Source organism: Grammomys surdaster, unplaced genomic scaffold (assembly GCF_004785775.1).
Source record: "Grammomys surdaster isolate TR1022 unplaced genomic scaffold, NIH_TR_1.0 166, whole genome shotgun sequence".
Classification (NCBI taxonomy): domain Eukaryota; kingdom Metazoa; phylum Chordata; class Mammalia; order Rodentia; family Muridae; genus Grammomys; species Grammomys surdaster.
This window is the reverse complement of record NW_021604614.1, coordinates 820,482-835,301: the sequence shown is the minus strand read 5'-3', so window position 1 is coordinate 835,301 and position 14,820 is coordinate 820,482. Positions and strand designations below refer to the sequence as shown.

At 47.7% G+C, this 14,820-nt stretch overlaps 1 protein-coding gene across 4 annotated transcripts in view; it reads right to left on the bottom strand.

Moving 5' to 3' along the window:
* The window catches only part of Cux1 (cut like homeobox 1), a 289,376-nt gene that overhangs the window by 22,784 nt on the left and 251,772 nt on the right, over nucleotides 1-14,820 (bottom strand). For 2 of the 4 annotated variants that reach the window (XM_028766042.1, XM_028766043.1), the window contains 3 exons: nucleotides 14,100-14,288; nucleotides 8,449-8,713; nucleotides 3,295-3,970 (listed from right to left, as the gene is read on the bottom strand). The exons of the other annotated variants lie outside the window; for them this stretch is intronic. In XM_028766042.1, the coding sequence (XP_028621875.1) occupies nucleotides 3,295-3,970; nucleotides 8,449-8,713; nucleotides 14,100-14,288 (1,130 nt within the window). Of the gene's footprint in view, nucleotides 1-3,294; nucleotides 3,971-8,448; nucleotides 8,714-14,099; nucleotides 14,289-14,820 lie in introns of those variants that run through there. 4 annotated transcript variants of the gene reach the window in all.

The following is a 14,820-nucleotide window of genomic DNA, read 5'->3' as shown; positions in this document are numbered from 1 at the left end:
ATTTGAAATGGAACAGGGGCTTGTGATGAAGTATTAGTGTTTTATATGGAACCATGTTTTCCCCTGAGGGAGAAGTACAATTCAGCTTTTGAAGCTGAGAGTATAAAGCGGATGGTTGGCTGTCTGTGGGAGCTACTGCTTGGATCTCCAGCCAGCGGAAGGTCACCACATGAGGGAGCGCTGTTCAAGGCACTTGAATATTGCTTTTCAAGATGAAAGATGAACCCTTGGACTCACACTAGGAAGGGAGGGAGGACATGACGAGGAGGGAGATATAACCCCCCAGGTTTCTGTGTTGTCTACTGGCAGCTCTTAGAAATACTACAGACAGTGCTAGCCTAACCCCAAACACCATCAAGTTGGGATCTCAATTAAAATAATAATAATAAATAATAAAATACAAATACAGAACTCAAGCAAAAACCTAACCAAGTGATTGTATCAAGCACCCAGATGGAGGTCTGGCACAAGAGACAGAATGGAAATTGACAAGAACCTAGTTCAAAAATTAAACAAAAATGACTAACTTCCTTGCAAGAGTCAAAGGCTGTCTACACTGCTACCGTGTGGCTGCCAGGATGGAAAAAAACCCTTGACTTCCATTTCCTCAGATTTAACGCTGTGGTGAAGTAACAGACATGCCTTTGAAACTAACACACTACCCTCCCTCCGTCCTGTCAACTCTGCTTATCATTCTAGTGAAAGTTAGGTATTTAAGATCCACCACCCATGACGACAGGTTCCCTTGAGGTTTCTGTGGAGGGAGCACCATAACCCCACCAGTGACTCTGCTCGTCCCTGTCCCTAACAACTCCCTGGTGTGAGTGAGCTCTTCCTCACTTCCGCACACAACATCCTTGCACAGAGCCAGGTGGGACTCTGTTTTCCTTCTGTCCCTCCACTGTGAATTCTCTTTGTACCAAACTGGATCTCAAGCTCAGAAGTGATGCAACCATCCAAAGACAGCAAGGGGCCTGCCTCCCAGCCTCCTAAAGCCTCTTGGAAACTTCTCGTTCATGAAAGGCATTGTCTTTAGTGTCGTGACTCTTACAGTTTGTGAAAACTCCAACTAAGGGCTTGCAGCTGCAGGTTGAAAGACTGTGAATGAAAATACATAAGCTCCAAACATCATGCAAGAAATGTGGTTTCACATCTGACAGTCAAAGCCTACAAGCTAAGGAATAACAAGCACACTGAGGTGTAATAGCGGGAGATACCTTTAAAATTAGAACTCCCTCCCACCCTCCCAAATAAAAAAAAAAGTACTATTAATTAATTAAACTTAAGAAATAATGAATGCACCATTAAAATGTCATCCAAAGATGTTGACCTAAGACAAAAGTTTCAATGATACACAATACGGTCAAAAAGTTTTCAATCAGTAATATACAGTATGACAGCTACATCTTGTAAATTATACCCAATACTGCCGGCAGTCTATCCCTCTAAAGAATATTTGCCCCTTTCATCCCTTCCTAACAATCAGATAATAAAATACAGCACCTATAAATAAGCAAAAAAAAATATATATATATACCGAAATCATCTATTGTTAGTTTAAAGATATGGCAATAAGGAGTCTAAATCAGCAAAACCTGTAGAAGCCATGACTGATAAACCAGCTCATTGAAAAAGGTGGCAGTAATGCACTCTATGTGTGCACAGGTACTTAAGAAAATACACAGACGTATAAAATTGCACACGCACACGCACGCACACTTTCATCCACCTCTATACTCACGCATATACACATAGACAACGGGAGGAATCAAGAGACAAGTTAGACTTTTGATTTGTACTTAGATTGCCCTAAACTGTGCATAAAAAAACCTTGTGAGAGAAGAAACGAATGAAGTGCCAATGGTCTGGTCTGGAATTGAAGAGTGTCACCATTTTGGTGAGTTTGGGCCATCTCTACAGGGACTGGGAATAAAGCCCAGAAGGCAGCGTTCTCTCTTCTGCAGGGAAGGAAGCTTCCCACGAGTAGATAGGGTTATCAGTGCTTGTGGTGGGAAGGGGGATGAGAAGAGAGAGGAAGAGTGTGTGCGCATGGCTGCGCCAGCCCTGCCCAAGCTCAGGGAGCATTTTCCCCTGGGGGGCTCAGTCTGTCAGGTGCCCTGGAGAGTGGCGAGAGGTGAGGTGCTGTCTGTGGCAAGGAAAGATGAGCAGACGGTTGCCTGCACGTGAGGGACTAACTGCTGCGACCTTGCGGGCCTACATTTCCTTCCTTTCGACGCTTGCACATGCGCAGATGTGCCAACACAGCCGTAGACACCATAAATGAAACAAAAGGAACCGGTACATGCTACAGTTCTAACTTGTCTCCTAAACCCCCGAGATATGAGGTCTGATCAGCGTGCTCTGCGGTTAGAGGTTAAAAAGCAGATTATAAAATACCTAGATTCGGATCTTTCTTTTTGTCCTGATTTGGCCTAGAATGGAGTGTATTAAACAAACTCTGGCCAGCAAAAGCCCAGAGTCAGTTAAAGCTATGGATCAATGTGCACTACATGTCAGGATTCTAGCTACGTACAAGAAAACACTACATCAGCGACCACAAAACCGGATATTTTTCCTGATGTGACTTTTCTTTTTTTTTCTTTTTTTGTTAAAAAATATGTGGAGTAAATGTGTTTTATTTTAATTCAAAGTTTCAAACGAGAAGATTCTTTTCTTGAAAATATTTAGGAATCCAAACTAGTGTGTTTAGAGTCGGTTTGACTGTGCAATCTCTTAGTGGCAACTGAACAGCTACAAAAACTTTCTTTTTTAATTTTTCTGAAAAAATCCCCCCCTTCCTGGTTTAAGAAGATAATAGTGTATTATCGCTCTGAAGCCATTAGATGGCAGATAAAAAGCCCCCTTTTAATATGTGGGTTTGATTTTTTTTTTTTTTAAAGCCCACACGAAAGAGGAGGGCGCAAGGCAAAAGCTGTAAAGAGTTATTCCAGAACCTGTGGAAATCACTTAGGGCAATTAAAAAAAAAAAACACTTCAGGGTACAAAAAAGCTTGACTACACATTTCCGTTTTCTTCCTTGAAAACACGACATAGATTGGGCTTAATGCTCCTTTGTTTTCTATATGCACCTTGGCCTATGGCGATTTTGCCCTGTGGCCCGCAGGGCGGTAAGTGCGCAACACGTCCAGGCCTCGTCGGCACAGCCCTCCACGCACCCGCCTGCCCCAGCCCACGACTAGCCGGTGCTGACTAGGCTCGGGGACCTGCTCGGCGCAAGTAGGCCTGGCTAGGCCCGGCGAGGCCCTGCTGGTCAGGCCCAGAGGCCCGGCGCCCTCAGAACTCCCATTCAATGGGCTCCTCCCGGCTGGCGGCCTTCTCCAGGCGGTGGATGATGCTGTTCAGGTTCGCGGCCTTCTTCTTCCGCACCGGGTTGTCCCGGGCTCCCGCTGCCTCGGGCAGGCCGAAGAGGCTCTGCAGTGAGCTAGGCCTGCGCGCAGGCGCGTTGGCAGGCGCGCTGGTGCTTGGCAACGCAGAACTCCTCTCCGCAGGGCCCGCCCTGGCCGCCCCAGGGGCCTCGGTGGCCGTGGCCGGTGCAGTGGCTGAGGTAGCGGCGTCCTCTCCCGCCACGGGTGCGGCGAGGTTTGGCACGGGCGCTGGGGCATCGGCGAGGCCCTCGGGAGGTGGCCTAGGCCGGCCTGCGTCTTCACCGTCGTCGTGTCCTGGGGTCCCCGAGGATAGTGGCTGTGCCTTCGCCTTCTCCGCCGGCTGCGTCGCTTCTTCCCGGTCTGCCGGGGCTGTGGCCACCTCTGCCGGCCCTCCCTGAGACTTGGTGGCCACTATGTTGCCACCTGGCTCCTCGGCGTCGGCGGCTTCCACGCCGTCACAGCTGTCGCCTTCCGAGCTGGGTGCAGCGCGGCTACTTCGAGCAGAAGGTGAGTCGCTGGCACTGGCCTGGCCCTGGCTTCCGGCTTGAATCTCCTCAATGAACAGTTCTCTGCGGATCCGAGACCTGTGAGACACAAGCGAAGGCTGTGAGGTTCCTGTGCACAGGCCTGGCCTCACCCCTGCCCACATCACCTGCTGTAGGCACTGCCCGCCTGCTCCTGTCTGGTCAGGAGCCTCTCTCCCTTCCTCAACCCCTGCCTCTGTGTTGAGATGCCACCACCTTCTCTCTACCATATACTTAATTTTTCTGAGATGATGTCCTATAAACTTAATATTTCTAAGATCTCAAGTATCCCAGACAGGCCATGAACTTGCAAATTTGCCACAGTGACCTTGAATTTCCACTCCTGCAGCTTGCATTTCCCCAGTGCTGGGGTTCCAAGTGTGCACCGCCATGGCTGGTTTATGTGGTGCTAGGAAGAGAGGCCAGGGATCTGTTCGTTGGAGGGAAGCACTCTTCCAACTGAGCTACATCCCAGCCCTATTTTACTTTTGAGACCAGGCCTTGTTATGTAACACCAGATCAGGAGAGTCTTGAATTTGTCATGGGGCTCACTCAGACTGGCCTTGAACCTAGGATTCTGTTTCAGCTTCCTGAGAATTGGGATTCCATCCTATAGTTATTGACTGGCCCATTTCTTCCTTCTCCATCTTACCCTGATGGTCCATTACTACTCTGCAGAAAGCATGGTTCTTGGCATGTGCTAACAACTTACAGACTAAATAAGTGGAACTTCAGTAGAAAGCCAATTATTGGATGTAGTCCGAGGTGGGACTCTTGACTCGAGCTATGAGCCACAGGCCAGGGGCCTCTAGCAGGCCTCAACCCAGTGGTGTGCCCTCAACTGACTCCCTACTCTCAAGAAAGCAGACTCAGTGGGAAAGAGTCAGCTAATCAAGTTGGAAAGAAGCTAAGTATGTGCTTTTAGTATATCAAGCCTCCCCCCCAAATGTGTATGGGTGTTTTGCCTCTATGTATCTGTGTCAACTACATGTGTGCCTGGTGCCCCTATAGGTCAGAAGAGGACAATAGTTCTCCTGAAACTGGAGTTACAGACAGTCATGAGCTGACATGACATGAGTCATATGGGTGCTGGGAATCAAACCAACGTCCCCTGGAAGAGCAGCAAGTACTCTTAATGTCTGAGACATCGTTTCAACCCTCCAACCAAGTTTATTTGCTCTGGCTGTATGGAGACCATGTTGGCCTCTAACTCTAGCTCCTGCCTCCCAAGTATATGGATCAATTACCATGCCCAGTTTCCTTTCTTTTTTTTCTTTTTTTTTTTTTTTTTTTGGTTTTTTCGAGACACGGTTTCTCTGTGTAGCCCTGGCTGTCCTGGAACTCACTCGGTAGACCAGGCTGGCTTTGAACTCAGAAATCCACCTGCCTCTGCCTCCCAAGTGCTGGGATTAAAGGCATGCGCCACCACTGCCCGGCTTTCTTTCTTTCTTTTTTTTTTCTTATTTATTTATTTATTTATTTATTTATTTATTTATTTTTTGCCCAGTTTCAACTAATTTTTTTGTTACCTTTAATTTTATTTCCTATGCAATGGTGTTTTGCCCAAACATATGTCTGTGTAAGGGTATCAGATCCTCTGGAACTGGAGTTACAGACAGTTGTGAGCTGCCATATGGGTGCTGGGAATTGAACCCAGGTCCTCTGGAAGAGCAGCCAGTGCTCTTTAACCACTGAGCCATCTCTCCAGCCCCAACCAAGTTTTTTAATACAGCGTCTTCCAGATGGGAATGTGCACAGGTAACTTGCTGAGACACTGAGTGCTAGGACACAATGCTTCCTTCACAGAGTCCTTAAGTTGAGCCTGCCCCCTCACTCCCCATCACTTTCATAGTCCTAAGCTCAGTCAGTCAACTTTTTAGGCGCGTCTTCCTAATAGGCCAGAATGATAAGCAAATGTCCACTGGTGGAAAAGCATCTTTGGGTGAATTAGCACCAAGACCAGTGTCCTGCAGAAAGTGGACCGCTAATACTTCTTTTTCTGTTCATGCTATTACTGAATGAAGGGGATACTCTCTTCTGTACCCCCATATTAGAGGATTGAACCAAGGGCTTAAAGCACACCAAGTAGACATGTCAGCTGAGCTATGTCCTCAACCCCAGACTGGCTGATTCTAGCCAAGTGCTGTTATATCGCCCCAACATTTCTTCAGCTTTTAGGTTTTAAGGCATGATCTTTCTAAGTTTGTCTTGAACTTACTCTGTAGTCTTAAATTTTAATTCTTCTTGCTTCAGCTTCCTGAAGAGCAAGGGCTACAGTCCTATGCTACAAGGTATAGCTAAGGGAATGCACAGGTAGGTCCTGGGCTTGATTTAGGGCTTTGGCTCAAGATATGAGAACCTTAAGATAGTAGCTACTTGTCTGTGCTAGAGTGAAATCTGAAGATTGCTTTTTTTGGGGGGAGGGAGGAAGGAGGCTGGGTCTCTTTGATCTCAGACTCCCCAGTGCTGGGATTAAATGTGTGAGCCACTATGTCCAGTTTTGTTTTTTTAAAAAAATTCCTTATTTTTGTATGAATGTTTTGCCTGCATGTAAGTATGTATACCTACTATATGCCTGGTGCCCAGGGACGCCAGAAGAAAGTATTATGTTAGACCCCCTGGAACTGGAGTTATAGACAGCAGAGAACCACCATGTAGGCACTGGGAACCAAACCTGGGTCCTTTGGAAGAGCCGCCAGTGCTCTTAACTGCTGAGCCATCTCTCCAGCCCCTGTCCTGAAAGGTCCCAGAAATACCCAGGTGCATCAGCTTTCCTTGGGTAGCTTCAGGAACTTGAGAACTGAAGGACCAGTCCCTGGTGCTGGCTCTGCTCACGATCTGTTCTCAAGCCTCACCGCAACAAGGTAAAGCAGCCAGCTTTGCCCAGTCAGCAGATGGCAAGTCAGGTGAATAGCTAAGCCAAGTCTTACAAATAGGATGTAAGTATGATGGGTTTGAAATCTGGTGTTGCCATTTACTAGCTACAGCTTAGACAGACAAATGCAGACTTCCGAGTTCATTTGCTCTCAAGCTTTCTCTCTCTGAGACGGGGTGTTACTATGCAGCCCAGGTTGGCCTGGAACTACCTATCTCAGCCTCCCAGGTGCTGGGTTTTACAGGCGTGTTCTTACAGAGCCTTTGCAGTAAGGGAAGCCTGCTCTAGTAAGTAAGGCAGCAGTAAATGGCTGGAAGCTGCAGAAGGGTAGTATAGCATCTGGCCTTAACACCAGCTGCCTTGGTGGGCATGTGGACTTTTCTTGGTAAAATAGAACCAGTGAGTGATCCTGGTCTCAAGTACCGGTTGGAGGACAGACATTTATTTATTTACTTTCAGAAATAGGCTCTTGCTCTATAGCCCAGTCTAGACTGAAATCTTCCATTCTTCTGATATCTTTTAGGTAGGTACTGGGATTATAGGTGTGTAGCACCATTCTTGGCATTATCTTCTAAATCTCAGCTCATTAATTTACTTGACAGCTAGTGATGGAACACTTATGCTTAGCTCTCCCTCTGAGCCACATTGCTGGAGCCCTGGATTTGATATCTAGAAAAGCTATACAGGCCGGGCAGTGGTGGTGCACGCCTTTAATCTCAGCACTTGGGAGGCAGAGGCAGGCGGATTTCTGAGTTCGAGGCCAGTCTGGTCTATAGAGTGAGTTCCAGGACAGCCAGGACTACACAGAGAAACTCTGTCTCAAAAACAAAACAAAACAAAAACAACAAAAAAAGAAAAGCTATGCAGGAAAGTAGGCTTTGAAGGGTATAGGGGATTTAAGCAGGGCCTTGACCATGCCAGGCTGTACCACTGTACCACACCCTCAGCTCCTCACGGGTAGATTGTAGACAAGAGCTCTACTGCCAAGCCACACCCCAGACATAGGTTAATTCTGAAGGATTTTGTTCTTGGTTTTAATTTTCTTCTTGCACGTATGTGTGAGGTAGGTGTGGTCGAGGGCATGCATATGCCATGGCACGTGTGTGAAGTTAGGAGTTAGTTCTCTCCTTCCCCTGTGTGGGGCTGGGAGTCAAGTTTAGATAGCCAGGCTTTGTGGCAGGTACCTTTACCTGCTAAGACATCCCACTAGTCCCTAGCTTTCTTTTTAAAAAAAGATCCTAGGGCTGGATGTGGTGGTTCAGGCTTTTAACCTCAGTACTTGGGAGGTAGAGGTAGGCAGATCTCTGGGTTCAAGGCCATCCTGGTCTGCATAGCAAATTCTAGGCCAGACAAAGCTACATAGTGAGTGAGACCCTGTCTAAAATGAAGATGGCACCACCAGCAGGCAGAGGCACTGTGCACACAGACCTGACAAACTGAGTCCATCCCAGAACCTGTAAAGTGGTTGGAGAGAACTGAATCCTGTGACCTGTGACCTTCACAGGATTTGAGCATGCACACACGAACACTGGGGCACTAACCCCTTTCCGCAGCTGTTTACATTGCATAATGTTTTGGTCTTGGGTCTCCCTTCAGGGCTACACTGTGTTCTGTCAGGTGGGTTCTCATGGGTCTGGACAGTGGAGTCTGGATAGGGCTCTACCTGTAATTATGGAACCAGTTGATGACGGTGCTGGTCTTCAGGTTGAGTTGTGTGGCAAGCTCCTCGATGGTTTTTGGTGACGGGTATGGCTTCTGCTGATATGCTCGCTTCAGCGCTTCCTTCTCCTCTGGAGCCAGCACCACCCGAGGTTTCTTCAGCTGGTGTTGTGGCTGGGGGCTGGCACCCTGGCTGTAGTCGATACCCACAGAGGGGGGCTCACAAGGCTGACTATCACTGACAGAGCTGTGTCGCCTCTTCATGTAGGCTGTAAGGAAAGAGAGAGAAAACAGGTGAACTCAGAGATAGCTGGCAAACCAGCTCAAAGCCTCAGCCCTAGGAACAGAGCAGGATGATGAAAATGTATAGCCAGGGTGTGGTGGGGCACATGTAATCCCAACACCGAGGAAACTATGAGCTTGAGGCCAGTCTGGGCTACATATTAAGACCTAGTGTGGAAAAAACAACAACAACAACAACCCCAAAACCAAATAGCTGGGGTGTAGCTCAATGGTAGAGTGCTTGTCTAGCATATATGCTACTCTGAGTTTGAGCCCTAGCACCCAAAAAACAAACAAACTGAAGCAAACCAAACCAAGACAACCTAAACAAAGTAAATAAATAAGACCCTGCAGGGGAACCACACCGTCCTCAGCATATACTGAGGCCAACTCTGATGTCATGTGGGTTCCCAGCTTTCCCTGTCCAACCCGACAGTTCATAGAGGGCTGCAGAAAGATCCAGCTTGATGAATACTCTGCTGGCAGGGACACTTGGGCACCTGGGATAAATTCTAATAGAGATGACTAGACAGAGCTTGGAAAGGGCTGAGACTTTCCAGAAGGGAGGACATTTCAAGATCGTCTCGAAGGCTGATGCTGGATTAGCTAGAAAAAACGGTCTGGTATAGAAGACAGCAGGAGGCTGTTTAGAAAATCAGGAGTTGAAGGGAATGACTGGACTATGTGAGACCCTGTAGAGAAAGAGAGGGGAGAATAGGGTACCAAGGAAAGGAAAGGAGACGATGGTAATGGATGTCAGTGACCGAGGCAAGAGTCCATCAAAATGGAACATCATAGAACATTCCCAGAGAGAAGCTAAGAAGGGCCCAGGGACATGAGGACAGCCACGGGCCAATGGTGTTACAGAAAGGGCTGGAGAATTGAGGGGATGGACAGCCAAAGGCATCTAGCACCATAGGGAATGTTTGGAAAGGCCAGGCTGGACTTTGGACTTGGTAGTGTGGGGAAAACTAAAGCCCTGGAGTGGATCCATGGTGCTCGGCAGCAAAGGCTGAGTGGCTCACTGGAAGGGAGGAAGCAAGGGTGGCCAGAGAAGGTGTTGTGTAGGGATGTTGAACTGGAAAAGGCAATCTCTGGGAGATTGTGGCAGAAGGATTGACAGGTCAGGATCATGCTGAGCTACAGTCTTAAAAACAAAGGAGGAGGCAAGGGAGGAAGAGAGGAAGGGAAGGAAGGGGGGTAGAGAAAGGAGGAAAGGCAGGGAAGGGAAGAAAAAGGAAGGAAGAAATGGAAAGAGCTGTAAGGCAGGTGACTTCCTGAGGGGAAGTGACATGCATATGGCTCTGTGGTAGACAGTGAGGTCACTGCACACTGGCCCTGGGTTCGATCCCAACCATTCTCCACAAAGATAAAGAACTAACTAAGCTAAGGAGAGACAATGGAGAGGGAGGAACCCAGGTGGCTAGACTGATAGGCAGGAACCTGAGCCTGGAGGAGGAAGGGGCAGATGGAAGCAGAGATGGGGTTGTGGGATAAAGGCAGTACTACTGATGACCATCTGTAGGAAGCAGACTGGGGAAAGACAGGTGGTGGGAAAGAAGTATTAAGGAGATGGAGTGGGCCATTAGGATTGGGGAGTGACACTGGGGACCCCACAGAAGTTAAAGGCACCATCTATTAGAGATGGTCCAGGCCCTGTGTAGACGCTCCAGAAGGACCCAGTAGCTCAGGGGAAATGGAGAAGGGAGTGTGGATGGGGCACAGCACTAACAGGGGTGTTGAGGGTTGGAGCAATGGGACAGAGGAAGAAGGGATGATGGGCCATCCCAGGTAAGTGGAACAAAGAGAGAAAGGTAGCAAGGGTGTATGTAGCATGGCTGGGGACTCAGTCTCAGTTTAGGATCTGGAAGAATTTGTGTCAGCAACAGGGTCAGGAAACAGCCAAAGTTGAGGAGGTCAAAAAACTTGATACCTGGGTGCTGGACTGACCAGGATGGTCTCTGATATGGGACACTTCCTGGCTGAGGCAGGATAAAGGGTGGAAGAAGGCCCTTGGCTTGAGAACATGTAGAATGGCTGACAGATGATGAAGACAGGAGCGTCTGACAGATGGAGGCAGGGTAGGGAGGAAGCATGAGGATGAGACCTTGCTTAGGGTATACTCTGAGTGAAAAGTGGGTGTATGGGGAAGGGGCAGTGGTGGGACTGAGGCTCTAGGATACCATGTAGCCTCTCTGTTGTGACCAGCAATGTCTGGAACCACAAACCACAAAGATTGGTTTAGCAAGGAACTGGCCACAGAATCTTCCCTCCACTTGCTGTGTGCGCGCGTGTATACATAATGCACATGCACTATATGCACATATTAAAGATGCCATGTAGAGGCCAGAGGACAGCTTCCAGTGATGTTCCTCAGGTGCCAAACACCCTATCTTCTTCCTTTTAATTATGTATATGTGGGTGAGGCAGGGCAGGGCAGCACTTGCAGAAAATACAGTACCAGAGATGTCAGCTTCTGTGGGTCTGAGTTACAGGCCTAAGTCCCGAGGGCGGGCACTGGGAACTGAACGAGGTGCTCTCAAGCACGGAGCTGCATTTCCAGCCCTTCTTTCCTTTTGATTTTGAGGCAGGGTCTCTCACTGGTCGGCACTTATCAATAGCTTAGGATGGCTGCCAGGGAGCCTCTGTGAACCACCTGGCTTCCTGCCTCTCCTGTGCTGGAATTACAGGTACGTGACTGTCACTTTTTATTTAAAAAATATTGAAAAATTGTTTTTAGACAAGTTCTCTCTTTATAGCCATGGCTGTTTTGGAATTTACTATGTTGCTATGTAGACTAGGCTGGCTTTGAACTGTAGTGAGATCTACCTGCCTCTGTGTCCCTGTTGGGATTAAAGGCATGTATGCCAACACACCCTACTTTTTTTGTTTTAAGTGTGTTCTGGGGATGAAACTCAGGTCCTCTTGCTTGCAAGGCAAGCATTTTACTGAGTGAGCCATCTTCCCTTTTCTCACTATGTAATAGCCCTGGTTAGCACGGAACTAACTATGTAGCCTAGAGTGGCCTGAAACTCATGGAGTGCTGGAATTAACATGTGTGTTTCCACAGCTGGCATTGTTTTAAAGGAATACAAATTAATAACTCTTGCTGACTGCCTAAGTGCCTGACTATACCCACTGTTTCTAACCCTTGCACTCTGGAGAGCTTTATGCTGGGCAGTTACTGGACTCTGCTATTTTATTACCAAGAAAACTACTGAGAAGGTACTCCAAAAGCTGAGGCAGGACCACCATTATTTCCAGCCCAGCCTGAGCTACATATTTAACTAGAGATGGAAAGAGGATGATCAGGAGTTCAAGGTCATGTTTGGACATAAGAGACTGTATGTATGTATGTATGTATGTATGTATGTATGTATATGAGAGAGATGGAGAGAGGAAAGAGATGGGGGTAGGGAGTGACGACAGCCAACTTATTAGATCAGTGGTTCTCAATCTGTGGGTCATGAGCTCTGCCCCCTTGGGGGTTGAAGGACCCTTTCACAGGAGTCACCTAAGACCACAAAACCCATAGATATTTACATTATGATTCATAACAGCAAAATTATAGTTATGAAGTAGCAACAAAAATAATGTTATGGTTGTGGATCACTACACCATGAGGAACTGTATTAAAGGTTGAGAAGCACTGTTGTGGATGCTCAGGAAGTGACAGTTATTACAGGCACTGACGGGAGAACCAGCAGTGCACTGGCTATGCTATTGACAGGTCAGGTGCCCAGTTCTTTGCAAAGGCTAGCGAAGGCTTCCCTAGCCACGGTGAATGGCTGAATAGCCATTCTGGGGACCTGGGGTGCCCCAAGGTATGGGCTCCACTGAGACAGTAACATTTTTGTGACACAAGATGGCACCAGAGCCCATGAGGAAGGAAGCTGGAGGCCCAGAAAGTCTGGACTGTCTAATTAGGGGTAGGGAAGGGAAAGGGGATGAACAAGCCTTTCTGTGGACATCTGAAGGGACAGGGAAATGCTTTGGAGGTGGCCCGGTATCACACCTTAAGTGGCTGGTCTTGGCTTTGACAGGGAGTGGGGCACTTTGGTACTAAGTACTGGAAACTGGTGAACTCAGCAGCGGAGGTTACTAGCTTCTTTTGCTTGTCTTCTTGCCTTTGACTAGGGTCGCACAAACATTGCTTGGTCTGCCCTACTCACTCTGTAGCCCAGGCAGGCCTGGTATTCTCTCTAAGAGTTCCTCAGACTTAGTAGGTAGCCAAAGATGACCTTGATCCTCCTGCCTCCACTCCCAGTGCTGTCATTAAAGATATTAAAACTACCTCCTTGAATTAAGTGCTGCTGTGATGGAACCCAGGGCTATGTGTATGCTAAGAATAACTGAGTTATATCCTATCCTTAATTTAATTATTACCAAGAAAACTACTGAGAAGGTCCATACAGACAGAAGGGGTTGAAAATGTGGCTCAGTGGAGGATTCCATTCCCAGCACTGCGTAAACCCTGGTCCCTAGTGATGGCTTTTTAAAGGCCCATGCCCTATATCCAACTTGTCTAGTAGGTTCTCCATACCATTCTTTGTACTTTTGCTTGAAATTTAACATAATTTAAATTAAAAAAAAAAAAACCTGGAAGTCACTAGGCTTTTCAAGTATGTGGTGTTGCCTGGAGCTTCCCTGGAGGCTATGAGACTGGGTCATATTTTAGGATGAGCCATAGCCAGTTGAGGTGGAGAGCTACTGCTTAGCGCACCACTGATGGGCAGGGGCACCCTGAGGTCCTAGTGTGGTAGACCTTTGGCATAATGGATCAACAGTCACAGCTCTCCTCCCTGCTCCCAGGACCTGGGCTGGAGCCCAAGGCTTTATACCTGCTAGAAGAGACTCCCGCCCAGGCTCCAGCCCAGCCTCCTCTTCACAGCTGTGTGTTGTCACGCCTGCTTCAAAATGCATTTCTTTCATTTGTTTCCCATAGTACTGAGGGTTTAACCCAGGTCTTATGCATGTCAAGCAAGCACTTTACAAACTAGCTACAATCCCAGCCTATCAGTATACATAGCTCTTCACCCTCTTCACAGGCCTTTAGCATGAGGTACACACACAGTAGATGACATGATAAATGAGCTAAAAGGCAGCCAGCAGATAAGCCATTATCACAGACGGTGCTGCACTCGAAAGTCACAAGATCTTTGTTTATAGACTTTTGGCCCCAAAGAGGGTAAGTCTTCCTTGTCCTCTTAGCTACTTACTGGCTGAAACTCGTCTAAACTATGGTGCTCTGCCTTATGGAGTCTGGATGAGGGATCAGTGAGTGACCACATCCCCCATCTCTGTGGGAAGATTTGCAGAAAGGGCACATGTGTGGATGAGGTGGTGCCTGGGTAGCAGAGGGTGGGCAGGTACCTTTCTTTTCCATCCTCTTCATGTCCATCAGCTTCTCCACATTGTTGGGGTCATTCAGCCATAGCTGCATTCGGACAAAGGGCTCTCGTCCTTTCAGACTAAGCTTATGCCAGGGCTTTGGGCGAGCAAGAAGGTCGGAGACAGAGCCCTGGGTGAGCCCTAGAATGGTCTCCCCAAATAAGCGCTGACCTGGAAAGCAGACGTGAGAGATGGTCATTGACACACAGAGGGTAAGTAGCAACAAGAACCTGAACTCACACACATGGTTCAGTGGCCAGTAGTCTGGATTGTGAAGGCCTGGCCTACAGCAACATTTTGTATAAGTATTCTTCTTTGTTTTACAGGGCTGGAGACAGACCCTAGGGCTTTGTGCATGTGTGGTGAGAAGTCTATCTCTGAGCTACACTCCTGTCTTTTGCTGGTAGATCCTAGGCAGGTGTTCCACCCTAGAGCAGCAGCTTCAGTACTGAAACATTTCTTCCACTTGTCTTCTAACAACTTCCTTGGCAAGGAAATTAGAATACACTTGCATTCTATGTGACAAATAAGCATGCTTTCAGAAAAGCTTCCATGTAGCATGTATGGTAAATACATACTTGTAATTCTAGCATTGGGAGGCTGAGGCAGGAGGATCAGCAGTTTTAGGCTAGCCTGGACTGCATAGGGAGTTCCAGGTTAGCCTAAACTACTTATCAATAGCCTCAGGAAAAAGAGAATTAAA